Source organism: Pelmatolapia mariae, linkage group LG1 (genome assembly GCF_036321145.2).
Source record: "Pelmatolapia mariae isolate MD_Pm_ZW linkage group LG1, Pm_UMD_F_2, whole genome shotgun sequence".
Lineage (NCBI taxonomy): Eukaryota > Metazoa > Chordata > Actinopteri > Cichliformes > Cichlidae > Pelmatolapia > Pelmatolapia mariae.
In genome coordinates this window covers 10,387,458-10,401,553 of record NC_086227.1, presented here as the reverse complement: position 1 = coordinate 10,401,553, position 14,096 = coordinate 10,387,458, and the positions used below count along the sequence as shown (strand labels likewise).

At 39.1% G+C, this 14,096-nt stretch overlaps 1 protein-coding gene across 27 annotated transcripts in view; it reads left to right on the top strand.

Moving 5' to 3' along the window:
- Positions 1-631: 631 nt before the first annotated feature.
- Positions 632-14,096, top strand: part of madd (MAP-kinase activating death domain) — a 49,044-nt gene continuing 35,579 nt past the window's right edge. For 20 of the 27 annotated variants that reach the window (XM_063471485.1, XM_063471475.1, XM_063471460.1 and 17 more), the window contains exons 1-4: positions 633-967; positions 7,470-7,704; positions 8,823-9,467; positions 13,257-13,560. In XM_063471485.1, coding sequence (XP_063327555.1) covers positions 7,646-7,704; positions 8,823-9,467; positions 13,257-13,560 — 1,008 coding nt within the window. In that variant the 5' untranslated portion in view covers positions 633-967; positions 7,470-7,645. Of the gene's footprint in view, positions 968-7,469; positions 7,705-8,822; positions 9,468-13,256; positions 13,561-14,096 lie in introns of all 27 variants that reach the window. The other 7 variants (XM_063471426.1, XM_063471325.1, XM_063471359.1 and 4 more) reach the window with 2 other exon arrangements.

The following is a 14,096-nucleotide window of genomic DNA, read 5'->3' as shown; positions in this document are numbered from 1 at the left end:
CAGAGGGAATATGATTAACTTTATTATTTTTTTCTAGTGTGCGTACTGTAATCAAAGAGCAATAGCTATTTTTTTGTATATGTATATTGTGGTAATGCTGCTGAGTGTTCAAAGCGAGAGCTTTGAAATGCAAATTCCACTTTTTGAATGATCTGGAGACATTTTAATTGCCCCGGGTCTCTGACAGATTATTCAACACTACTGCTCTAGAGTCAGCATGAAGTACTCTGTCATCAGGTTGGCTGATTGAAGAAACTTTTGGGGGTATGTAGCACATATTTCACTTAAAAAACAACTACATTTCTTTATCATTGCTTTAAACCAAGTAGCCTACTAAAATTCATACAGTTAAAATTTATTTGGATTATTTTTAATCACTTTTTGTTAGCTTTTTGGTTATTTTAACTTTAGTTATTATAAATAATGTAAGGGTGGTAGGCTTATCAAAAAATAAATATGGGGACCCAAATGGCTCCCGGCGTTCCTGCTGCGCGATAAAACGCAGGAAAATGGTACAAATAGATTTTTAGAGTGAACCAATGGTAACGACCCCCAGTTGGGAGCATTAGGTGGGTTTTGTTCGTTTTGTTTTGTCGCTTCCGTTAGGTCGGGCTCTCAGTATGCGGAACTCCCTGCAGGCTTCTAGTGCTGCTGATGATGATGAGGAGGAGGAGGAGGATGTTGTGAAGGCAGGTTGTAACTGACCGAGCCACACGTTTCACTGAGCAGGCAGGCGGACACCTATTTCGCATCATTTATTATGTTCCGGGACACTCAAACGGAGTGGCTAATCTTTTCAGCGGTTGTCCGCGCTCGATGTTTTCAATGATAAAAGAACAAAAAGGACTGAATTCTGACAAACATCGCTGCCTCTCCGCCGTGACCGAGGAGAGCACCCACCATCCAGGCCGTCATCGGCAGCTGGCTGGCTTGGCAGCGAGCATTAGCGGCTAACCGGCTAACGTAGGTAAGGTTATTCCCATTAACGCCTGTGCTCTGTGAACGCATTCAGCGCATGTGTGTCGTGTGTTCTCAACAGTGTCATTGCGTTTGTTACGTTTGACAGGTGTACTATGTATGAGACTAACGTACTGGTGGTAGCTAGGCAGCTCGCTAGCTAGCTTGCTAGCTAATCCACTCGTGACGTAGAAAGCATAGGGCTAGCAGAGGAGGGGTGAGAAGATGCTTCCTTGGCGTTAATGTTTAGGACGAATCAAAGCCAGACAGCCTGTTTGAAATATTTATCCATATATATAATGTAAAAAAATGACAGCACTACCACCGTGCACCAAGGACGGTTGTATCTGAGGCGCTGACATTGCCTTATCACATTTCTTCTAAGTGCTGTTTGTTAATGTTACCTTCCTCTTGGCATACGTCCTCACCATGGCTAATCTCAACTGGTTCCAGTAAAATTTAGACTACACACCCAGACAGGCTAGTCATGCGGGATTTGTGCTCTGCAGTCGCAACCCGTGACGGTTTTCTGTTGAAATAGTGTGCCATTGTGAAGTCCGTTATCACGCCTGAAGCATTGCTTAACAGTTGGATTATTTGACACAATGTTCACATTAGCTTGCGACATAAACGTTGGGCACTAACGTGTGAAAACATTAGCACGGTTTCATCATCGAAGAAAGAGAAAGTATTTTTTTTTTCATGTGGATACTTAGTATGTTAATATGTACAGAATTTTAAGATATACGTCAACATATTTTAATAAAGATGATTTGAGGGTGACTGGAACATAATGTTCAATGGATAACTATACACGGTCTTTTTTATTTGCTGTCATGCATGTCTTTATTGATATGACGACATTTAGGTGAATGAGAGAATAAACCCAGGCTTTATGTAGATTTCACCGTTAAAATAGCTATAATATTAAACCAAAATTTTAAGGACACGTGATTATTTTGTGCTTTTGCAACACAATCAGTGAACGTGTGTTAATGTGATGTTTCTGGTTATGGCAACATGCTAAAAGGCATTGCAAATGAAGGACATTGTGGTCCCACAGGCAGGCCAGTATTTCTTGCTGGTGACAGGTATGGATTGGCTCAGGGAATCAGGCACCTTCTATTGTCCGTCTTTGAGGTGCTCAGGTGAACAGCAAAAAGATCCCCGAAGTCTCCTGTCAGCATTGGACATATTCGTTTTGGGTGTATTTATAAACCTTCAGGAATAATGTTTTAACATAACTGAATAGCTAGCCTTCATTCTTAATAATGACAAGATTATTTGCATGTGAAATTGTGTTAAAGTGTGAGTTAAACAGTGCAATCAATGTCCATACACTAGCTCCAATCAATAAGTGGTTGTCTTTTCCATTTACCAAAACCTTATCAGAGAAAGGAGTGTGTCCCAGTCACATGTAATTCACCCAATGCATTACACAGACTAGCTACAGATCTTTGACTATATCCTCTTGATTGATGATGGGGTAAAATTTGATTTGAATCTCAAAGCCTCTGGGAAAAAATGTAAAAATAGGCCAATTGCAAATGGTTTCTGAGGACAAATATAATTTATTATACACTGGAGCTTTTAGGCTGGGGGGTTATCTGGGTGATAACGAAATTAAGCTTGGGTTATAAGATATTGTGAAACAAACATATTGGTATGTAACTTGTTGTTAAATCAAAACAAGGCATGAGTGTCCTTGTTTTTTTATTTAATGCACATTGAACTCAGCTTTGCCATTTTAATCAAAAAAAAGGTATCTGGAACCTGATTCAAATGAAGCCAGTCTTCGTCACACCTTGCAATGCAAATTATTAGCACATAGTTATTTTCCTACAGTCAAACAGATAACTGAACACCATAAATGTGTTGGTTATTTCATTTTTGTGACCACAATTTCAAGATGTAGAAACATGGCCAGTCACCAAGCATATGTTAAGATCTTCTATAAATCATTTTAAAGTTGCAGCACTTGTTCCTTGTAGGTTATGAGAGGGAGGGGACCAAAACATATCAATACTGGTCCAGTTGTTAAACACTGTACCATTGGTTCAATAAAATGATAATTTAAAAGTGATAACGCATTGAATAATACTTTCTTAATCTACACATTATCCCTGGCTTGTTTGTGTGGCCTTGCTGACCTGATCGATTTCAGTAGCATTCTCTGTTTGTACTTACTGCTGTTTACTGTGACTGGCAGTAAATGTTAACCATGTTGGAGGCCCATGAATCATATCTGTCTCCTCTCCATGCTTACATAACAAGTGACTGCTTGCCTGCAGACCACTCTGAAGAGATTCATCTGTTGTGTTAATGTACATCATTATCTAGCCTTTGAAGATTGTTGTAATGTTGTGACAATTCTTTATTCCCGGTTTTTAGAGATAGGAAAAGGGGATCAGTACCACACTCGGTAATTAAAGACAATCAGCGAAGTGGCACAGTCCTGCCATCCTTATCTAAAAATAATGTTGTGAGCCAGTATCTCTGTGCTGGATGAGTCTGCCCGCAGCACTACTGCTTCATAAAACAGCCATTTTGGCTTGGTACCAGGAAGCTTTCAGGCTGCCAGACCTGTGTATAGGTTCATTTTCCTGATGGTTTCATGAGATAATTGTTACATTGTATTCTCTATAGGCCTGTTGAATTGTCCATTTTGTAGTTTTTCTTTGCTGCGACAAGGTTTATGCTGTTGCCGCTATCCAACCTTGTAGAAGTTGTTCCATGTATTTTATTTATCTTTTAAAGCTTGAGCTGAAATGATTATTTTTTTTATTTTAAACTGCCGTTTCAGAGCACATTTACCCATTAATGTTAAGTGACAGTTTACTTTTTCCTTCTTGTACATCAGTGTGCAAAAGTCAGTAAAAAGCTGTCAGGCTTTTAGGGTATTTGAATAACTTTACCAAGTGTGATGAGTGTGAACATTAAGCTGACTTCCTAAGACATGTCACATCCCACTTGGTAGGCCTGTTTGAACTGCATCTTTGTGTGGCTCCTCACATCAGATGCTCTTGGATTTAACAGTGTGGTGAAAGTTCACATTAAACACTGTCAAGCTTCCCAAAACCATAAGAAGGTATTACGTATCTGTGGTAGCTTAAGAATCAGTGTTTTAATACTGCAGTTTCAGTGAAATGTGTTAAACATTCACTCAATTTCAAATTGACGTAAAATAAAAATATAAAAATAAAAACATTAGAACATTTTAGCATGCATCAAGAATACTTTAATTCTAATGGTTCATGTCCCTCTGTGAGCAGCTTCTCTGCTCAGAAGTGGAGCTATTAGACATAATTACACCTATAATGCGTCTGAAGCCTTCTGTAATAATGTCCGCTGGACACAGCTGTGTCACGCACTGGTAGTTCTTTGGCTGAGGGGGTTAATGACCACCTTTGTCAGAATGTGTGACTATCGTGTCCCACTCATGATTTACATGCAGTCCATTTGTCTGCCCTGTCATCGTTGTGTGTCTGTTCTGTTTCTACCACACAAGCGCACATATCGAAACACGATATTTATATCAGCATTTATTTATATTTGGCGCAGATTCATTTTAAGCATTCTGTGTGGTGTTACTTCACTGAAGGTTGCTGCGGTTTTAATGTTCATAGAGCAAAACCTTTTTTTCTAGTGTAATAGATGTAGTTTCTGACAGCTCTTTCTAATGTTGTGTTGAGCATGAAAACAGAACTGGAAGTGTAAATGAGTCTTTAGGGGGACTGTGGGCTTCCTGTTTGAAGAAAGAGTCAAATTAGGTCAAAGTGTTTTCTATAGTTAAAGCTACTGAGTCTATAACATGTAACTAGTCCAAACGGCATGGGAAAAGAACAAAGCAACACGGGTTCTGTCAGACATAGGACATACTGCTTCTCATATGTCTGTGTGATGGAGTAGATGCGGTCATGTTGTTTAATTCAAAAGCAACTCCTGGAGCTGCAGTGAAATTGGCATATTTTCATAGATGTGCACAAGTTTTGCTGCTTGTTAGACTTCAGTAGTTCATCCTTCAGTCCTTATGAATCAGGTCGTTTTTTTTGAATGTGAAGTTTGAATCTTTTTTGCAGTAATTGCACTGATAGAGGTGTGGTCATTGTAAGATTATCTTAAGCTTTTAGAAAAGAATCCTGGTCTTAGCTTTTCAGTGGGAATGCATCAATGATGCAGTATGAACCACTGACTAAATTAAAGCTCCTTCAGCTTATCAGTTGTTGGATAACAGCCTTTAAGTGACAGTGAGAAACTGCTCTGGGTCCTGAGTGTTTGTGTTTCAGGGTGGGGTTTCAGTAGCATGGCCTCCTGTAGTATTTGTTAGTTTTAGAGTAAACGCTGTTTGGCATCGCATGATAACTTAAGTAGATCACGTTACTGTGGTTTTGTTTTTTGCAATTAGCTGATGTGAACATTAGCAGTTATGGTGTTTTCCTCTGAGGTGTTTTAAGCTTCAGATTTTGGTGCTTATTCCAGAAAAACAAAAAGCAGAGCAGTAATTTTGTAATGTTTGATGGTTTTGGGAGGAAAAAGAGATACTTCAGACTGTAGTTTTACTGCAGCCACATTATAGTCTTTGAATTGAATGTCAGCATGTTGGTTTTGCTCTGATTATATTCACACTGAAAGTTACAAGTCGAAAAGTTGAGCATGGCACTGAAATTGTCAATTTGTGTCTTGTGGTTTTAAGGGGATCTCACTGCTGTTCTTTTCTTTCTTGTGGGCTTCCAGTTCATTGGTTACACCTGCAAGTGCTTCCCATGAGGGTTGTCCTGGTTGTGTCATAACTACTAACATGTTTGGCAGTGCTGTTATTTGTTTAACTAGTACATGCCCATGCTACAGTATAGTTTGACCAGTTTGTGGTGTTGGTTGTAAAATTCAAATGATTGTAAAATGATGGTTATGACAAGTTAAATATGTGTTCATTGCTTGGTGGTTGCAAGGCAACATGATGGCGTTATACTGTATGATGCATGAGTGAAGTTTTGTGAATATAAATTAGATGTTACTGTTGTGAAACAAAAATGATTCAGTGCTTTTGTAAGGCATTTAAAAAAAGGTTATCTGAGCTTGTCGCTAGGTGATTGCAAGGCGATGTGATGACATCATCATAATAACTATTGATAAGCGCTGTCAGGGGCCTGAGATGTAGCTGTGTGCCAAGGCTGGTTGCTGAACTCCTGATCCTAATGTAGGAGGATTTGCGAGACAAAGAAATAAATACACAGATTTTGTAAGTTATAGAACATGAGTGAGTTCCTCTAAAAAGCAGATCATATAGCTGCATAAATTATTGCTGAAAATAGCATGAAATGCCATTGCTGTGGGGATGTTAAATTGTCTTTCAGAAATGTCTTAAGAGTTGAGCTTAACATAATCCTGGCCCTGACTTGCTTTTTTACTTTACATTACTTTACAAGAGGAGATCCAGAGCGTGTGCACCTGTTTGTAAAGCTGCTCATGTTAAATTTATTCTCACAAAAGCAACTCAACTAATATTTTGATATGGTGTTGTTATTGTGTCAGGCAATGCCCGCTAAACTGTAGTCATGCACTGTATGTAGCCTTAATATGAATGTTAAGTTGTCTGTTGTCAAGATAAGGGAACTAGACTGGAGCTACAAGTGGCTTCCTGGTGTTTAATAGCCATCTGTAGAGGTGCTGGTTTAGTTTGCTGGACAAAGTCCAAGCTGTGAAGTGTGCTCATTCCACCAAGGCCCCTAAGCTGCTTACTTACCTCTCCTTACCCTCCAACAAAAACAACCAGGCAACACATTATTGTCAACTCTAAAGTGCAACAAGTAATATTTTGTAATATGTTTAGAGTGATTCTTTAGTTATGTCTATGTAAATTTAACCCAAAATTATAAGTTTTAATGACCAACAATTCTGTTTATAGGTTTTTGTGGTTCTTCTTCCTATGTCGTCTTAATGTCCAACATATACCCTGTAAACACATATCCACACACCTTTTTTGCATTTTGTTTCTTTGTTTATCTCATATAGTAGTATAATGTCTTGTGAAATTTGGTAATATCAGAAAACATTTCCTTGTCTTGGTAATTTGTTATTTGTTCGAATACCATAAGGACAGAACAATGCAGTTCTTTGTCTGCTCTTTAACTGAAAAGGTTCCAGAGGCTTTATTCCATCTTAAAACCACCTCCACGTGAAACTTCTGCTGTTGTGTGGGGTTAAAAGCCTTGTGAAAAGTTGGTGTTGTGGACAAAGGTAGTATATATATTGTACATAGAGGAAAAGTGGAGAATGCTGCAGAGCTGAGTGGATTTATACTTTATTATAGTCTTTGACATTTACTGAAAAGTCACAACTATACATCATAAAACCCAATCTGACCCCATTTTGTAACTCTGAAAAATTACGCTGCGGTTTGGTGATATCTAGTGTGTGCACCAGGTGCTTTTATTGTGCACACACAAGCTTATTTTATTGTGGTCATAGAAACATACAATAATATATATTTTCTTCTTCTTTGTGTGTTACAGATTGGACCTAGTCTTCTTCTTCTTTTATGTTTTTTTTGAATCATCATAATGATAGTAAAGGAGCTACATTTCAAATATACACCTGAGCTTTCTCACTTGTGATGGAAAGGTACCCTTAACTCAAGAGGCGACGTATATCCTGGATGCTGTGACATACAGGACATGGTCAGTCCAACATGGAGAAAAAGAAAATGTGCCCCCGCCTTCTCGACTACTTGGTAGTGGTTGGAGCAAGGTAAGCCCTTAGGCAGACATGGCACCCACTACCCTTTAACCTTAGTACTTTTTTCTTTAGTGTCTTGACATATAATAGGCATACAAAGTAGACCTCTTGGTTTTTATATCATCTTCTATTTTTACCCTGTTGAAAATTATCAGCACTTTTGAATGCACCCTTGCAGTGTTTGAAGGTTTTTGGAAAACTGCAACCTTGAAATCTGATAATTTCACAGCTTATGTTTTTGCTTTGGTGTTTATACAACAGCTCAACCCTTATGAAAAATGAAGAAAAGTAGTATATTGTTTCAAGCATAGTGACTTAGCCAAAAAAAGTATTGACATAACACAGTGAAATCAGAGGGGACTCTCAGTCACTGTGTCTGTTTATTTGAGCGGTTGGTGATTTAAGTGTTTAACAACAATTTCAGAGTTTTTATTGGATATTCCATCCAAGTATGTTGCCTCATACTTCCTCTGCACAGATTTCCAAACAGTTCAAACACTTCAGTTTGAAATGCTAAATTGGTTACACATTTGCTTCTGTAACCACAGAAATACTATTGAGGCTTTGTTCAGTGTCTTTGTTTGAACTCTGTGGTTTCCATTTCTTCCTTTATGAAATTTGTCTTTCCTTTTATGTCTTTCATATTAAAGGGAACCTGTTACACCTCAGATACTCTGCTAGATTAGCTTTGGTTATTTCACAATTTAAAAATAATCTTAATGTATCTTGTAGTGGGCGTTGGTGCAGCCCCTCAGTTCATCCACTGTCTGAAACAAGCTGTTTTAGCATATTTCCCCTTAAGCCAGCTTTATTCGAATTGGCTGTCGTTTAAAAAAAAAAAAGAAAAGAAAAGAAAAAAGGTCTGAACAGAAAGTAGGTGACGGTGAGAGCACAGAAGTCGATGTCTTTTACATTCTTTTCTCATATTTGCTGTCGCTCACATTTGACACATAAATACACTAATGTCTTGATTTGATATTTTGATCATGTAATGGATTTTAGGCTCCCCACTTAACATGTGATGGGAACTCAGTTGCAGTTGCATCAGGAATTAGTTGTAATGTGCTCAAAGAACACATTAAGCAATAATTCTGGGCACTGCTAACAAATGTTTGCCATTTAACCTCTAGGCAACCTACTAGTGACAGTGTGGCCCAGACCCCTCAGCTTCTCCGACGCTACCCACTAGAGGACCACCAAGACTTTCCGCTCCCACCAGACGTGGTTTTCTTCTGCCAACCGGAGGGCTGCCTGAGTATACGCCAGCGCAGGGTCAGCCTTCGTGATGACTCCTCTTTTGTTTTCACCCTGACTGACAAGGACTCAGGAATTACTCGCTACGGAATCTGCGTCAACTTCTACCGCTCCTTTCAGCGAGGACATCATCGTACTCGAGGAGAGAAGAGCAGTCACGCTGAGACAGCAGAACAGGCAACAGAGACCACAAGCGAAGGGTCTGATAGTGGTGGGGGTGGAGTTCCACACCGTGTGGTTTCTCCACCCAAGAATGCAGAGTCAGTACCTCCGCCTGCTTCTGGAGAAGAGGGTGGACAGCAAGGTGCTGAGCAAAATGCCGGCAAGTCCCCACAGCACAAACGGAGTGCTGCTAAGGTGGCAGCCAGGAACCGCAACAGCACACTGACCTCTCTGTGCATACTCAGCCATTACCCCTTCTTCTCCACCTTTAGGGAATGCTTATATATTCTCAAGAGGTTAGTGGACTGCTGCAGTCAAAGGCTAACGCAACGGGCGGGGCTTCCTCGTGCCACCCAGAGGTGAGGTTTCAGATTTCATGCACTAACACAAACAGGTTTTATAGTCTTAATCTTTCTTTAAAAGCTTTGTTAGCCAAATAAATAGCACACAGATTATTTTGAAGGTGGTCCTTGCCAAGAACCCATCCTGTCAAAAGAAGTTGTGTAGTATAGAAACACCAGAATCCACTTGATGATTGCTGTGTAATTGCTAAGCACATGAAAACATTAAACACCCACTAAACACTTATTTTTGTATGACCATTCTCGTTGTGACAGCCTTAAGGGCAAATACCAAGTTAGATGACAAGATCTCATAAGCAGAGACCAGAGTGGATTCATTTTAAAGGCTTTTAGCACCCATATTAATCAGTACATTGTTTATTGACTGTAACATTTTGTTGACTGTAACATACTTCAGTCTCCAGAGACAGCAGTTGGCAGATGATACATCTGTTCATGCCCACCTGTAATTTATGTAAAAAGAGCAATTAGCGCTCTTCTAAAGCACAGTTTCAGTTGAATTCAACTCACTTGAATTTCTTGTGCAAATTTTTAAATAATGTCTGTGCATTTGATGCACATTAATAACCATTCACACGGCTTATTATTTCACATTCAATTGTAAAGGCTAGAAAGGTTGGAGAAAACCTGTTTTGTCAGTGTTCCTGCTGATGTTTTCTGCACTGCCCACTCCTTTGTTTCTACTCCCATCTGCTTCTTCCGTTGTCCACCTGTTAGCTGTATGTTTGTGTTTCACAATTAATACAGGAGCCTTTGTCTGTGGTGCCGCGCAGTTTTGCAGGCCATCTGTAGCGTGTGTCTTGTTCTCACAGTATGCTTTATGCTTTCAAGCTCCACCTCAATGATAAATAATGCCAAACAAAATATCCACAGTGCATTTAAATCAACTTTGTTTTGAGTGGTTTGTTTTACATTAAATGTAATTTCAGGAAGAATAACAATTGTTACATAATTCTAGTGAATCATTTTGTGTGTACACCCAAGCTTGACAGATAGTGGATTCTTGGGGTCTCTGTTTTCACAAACTACTAAGTAATTTAGTGTTAGGACACCACTTCACACTTCACCACCATCTGCTCAACTGTGACATGCACTCTTCCTCATGTCCTGCAGACAATGCTGAGAGGAAGGTAAACAATTGAGTTTGAGTGCACTACACTGAACAAATAATATGACACTGCCCAATTTGCTAAATTACTATAATAAACTGTAGAAAAAAAGTTTTCAGAGCAGCAAATATTTCACAAAGTCTATCTGTTCTATAAAAAGGTGAAAAAAGGGCTGTACAGACTTGTTCATGTTTTTTTGCTTCCCACAGTTAAATGAACATAATCAGGCAATATTGAACACCAAGTGAAAGCAAATGAAGTGACCCCTTGATCAGCTCTTGATCCCCTGGCTGCATGTGCCAACCACAGCTGTTCCCTACACTGTGTAGCTTGAAGTTTCCTGGACTAGTCAGGACAAGTAACACTGCATTTAAAGACAAATATGCAATAAAAATCAAGAACAAGAAGGTGAAGACCTTTTTCTCTATAGACAGATCATCAGCTGTTGTTTGGAAATACATGTCAACCAAGAACAATACATATACAAAGAGTGCTGTATAGTTGGGTCTGCAATAAACCTTGATCGATATATTGGCTGGCCACTATTATTGGCCATTGTTAGCAATTTGCTGATGTGGCAGTAGATAATTTTCATTTATTGGCCAATAAATGAAAATTTCAAAATGTAGTTTATTTTTTTCATGTATTGGAATTTTACACCAAATATTGTTATTGGTACCTGTTCTGTCCTAAATCCTGTTCTAGTCGGGTTCTAGTCTAGATAGCAAAGAAACACAACTAAGTTATTCAGCTGCCTGAAAACACCTTTAAATGGAGTGTAATTAATGAATGGACGCCAATAAGAACAATGCAGTGGTTGTTAACATGAATTGTCCATGATCAACTCAGACATCTATAAAAGTGATCCTGTTCAGTGTGTCAGCGTATCAGTCCTGCTCACAAACATGCACTGAGAGCACCAATGCAATCGCATTCCATTTGGCCAAAAAAAACACAAGTCAGTAACAAAAGCTTCAGGAGAAGGGTGAACATAGTGGAAACACAATTATTTTTCCAAAGTAGTGATATCGGGGAAATGTAGAGTGATCTCACAGCTCACAAGATATTTTGATTATCAGTAATACAGAACAGGGTAAAAGGGAAAACAGTGCCTTGTTGATTTAATTTGTGTTAAGTTTTGATACAGGTTTTTAATTTATATTTATTGGCTTTTCTTCAAAGGTGTGGAATTTAGGCCGATATGGAGGACCAGTTTCATTTTGATGCAGACTTTAGTAGATTAGCATGAATGTTGCACATAGATGTGAAAGCAGTGTTATGTTTAAATGACTGCAATAAAAAGATTTTTGTCACTAAAATTAATGAATAATTGTCATCTCAATATTGATCAAAATAATTATGGGAATCATTTTGGCCACAATCATCCACGCCAAGGTGAAAATATAACCCAGAGAGTGAAAACAAAAAAGGCTCTCAATTGGATACCCCCAATATATCCAATAATATGATAAAAGGGGATTTATCGTTCTGTTCTGCCTATTAGACTTGACACAAATTGCTGATCATGTTTCGATTTTCTTAATTAAGCTTGAAGGCTAATTAATTCATATTTAATTTAAGCTGCAGAGTACTCACAGCTGTACCCTGTATTTGATGTGGTGCGTGATGTGGCAGTATTTTTCGGTACTCTTTGGGTTATTCTGTTGCCATGGGTGACTTAATAGATTGCAAATTTTGATTGACAAAGTGCTAATTAGGCTGTCACTTCACAAGAGCTTATTCATCGATTGATTGTTATTTATAGCTGTTAAACTAGCGCAGCTTTTCCCGTCTTCTCTAAAAGGCACTGTTGGAACGTCTAGCACCCAGTTAAGCTCATACCTTGGCATTTTTTTTCTTTGATAAAATACTGCCCTGCCTCCACTTATCAGTAATATAGAACTATGGTTTCTCTGACAAGCTCAAAAAGCCGAAGGCTGAACAGGCCTGAGAATCTCTCTTTTCCCTCTGACATGGTTGGTTGAAATGTGGTGTTGCAGTGACAAAGAAGAAGTAGAGTCATCACATAATGACTGCGAGCATTTTCTGCTATGGCGGCTCTGACAGATTGAGGTCTCTGCCTGCCTGTGGGTAGCAGCTGCAGTTGGTGGGAGAGATCCAAACGGCTAGTGATTTACCTCCCTCACTCTTTGCCACACACACATACACATAAGTATGCACTTTAGAAAGGGTAGTAGCACTGCGTGCGTAGAGTAGTGGGTTTTCACATTACTATAGCGCCAACTACTTAAGAGCTTCTTGTGCATTTGTCTCATTTGCTCATCACATTAGGGATTTCACTGGTTATTTGTTCAGGTTTCTTTGTGGCTGTCTGCAGTAATAAAATGAACTGATGATTTCATCAAATCTATTTTTAACTTTAAAATGACCCTATATGTATTAGCGTTCTCTGCTTGTCACAAAAATTTGTTATGCTTTTCAGTAAGTATACACACTGTCACATAATATGTAGTTTTGAACAAAACTACGTTAAACATTGAGGGTATTATTTTTCCTTACTGCCCAAACAGATTGTTTTTCCTCCCCTGAAAAGTGAGATACCATCAGTTCATGCATTTTAATGTTTGTCTCAGTCTTTTTCTTGAATGTTGTGTCACAGCGCACGCTTAATTGAAAAATCTAAAAATCTTTAAATGTACGTTAATGTCCTTCCCAGGGACACCATGTGGCGGGTGTTTACCGGTGCGTTGTCGGTGGAAGAGAAAGGCAGCCAGCTGCTGGCTGACCTGCGGGAGATTGAATCCTGGGTGTACCGGTTGCTGCGTTCACCAGTGCCAGTGGCGGGTCAGAGACGTGTGGATGTGGAAGTGCTGCCCCATGAGCTCAAAAGGCCACTCACCTTTGCCCTACCTGACAACTCTCGCTTCTCCATGGTCGATTTCCCGCTGCACCTGCCCTTAGAGCTGTTGGGTGTGGATGCCTGTCTTCAGGTCCTCAGCTGTGTCCTGCTAGAGCACAAAGTAAGGACAGGCACAGGTGTCCTTCCTCTTGGGCCAGTCTCTTTATATTCTTTTGTATTTTGTGCGTATATATTAAAGGGCAAGAAGAAGGATGTGGATTTATTTTTCTTTTTTTCTTTTTTTTTTAAGCTGCGGTCAAATTACCCTTGGGATTTTATTAAAGATCATGCCGATTTTAGAAGTGAAAGGTACAAGCAAGGCTATATTTAGTCTGATTGTTCAGTGGTTTCCTCTGGAGTGCAGCTGCATGTCTACGAGTTTTGTCTTTTTTGTTTTTTCTTTCCCAAAGACCTTGTTAGAAATGTCCTGAAATGTCCACATTTTCTGTTGTTAGCTCACTGTGTGGACAGAGCACAGTGGGTAAAAAAAAGAGTGTTAATAGTTTATGATAGAGAGGAAAGACTGACATCTTGGATTTTGAACGCTAGAGTCATTAGTGTAAATGTAATAGGATTCTTTGTTTAATTGATTTTGATGTAGTGTTACTCTGTGTATACGCTGACACTGATATATGGGCTCATTTGCAACCAATTCAA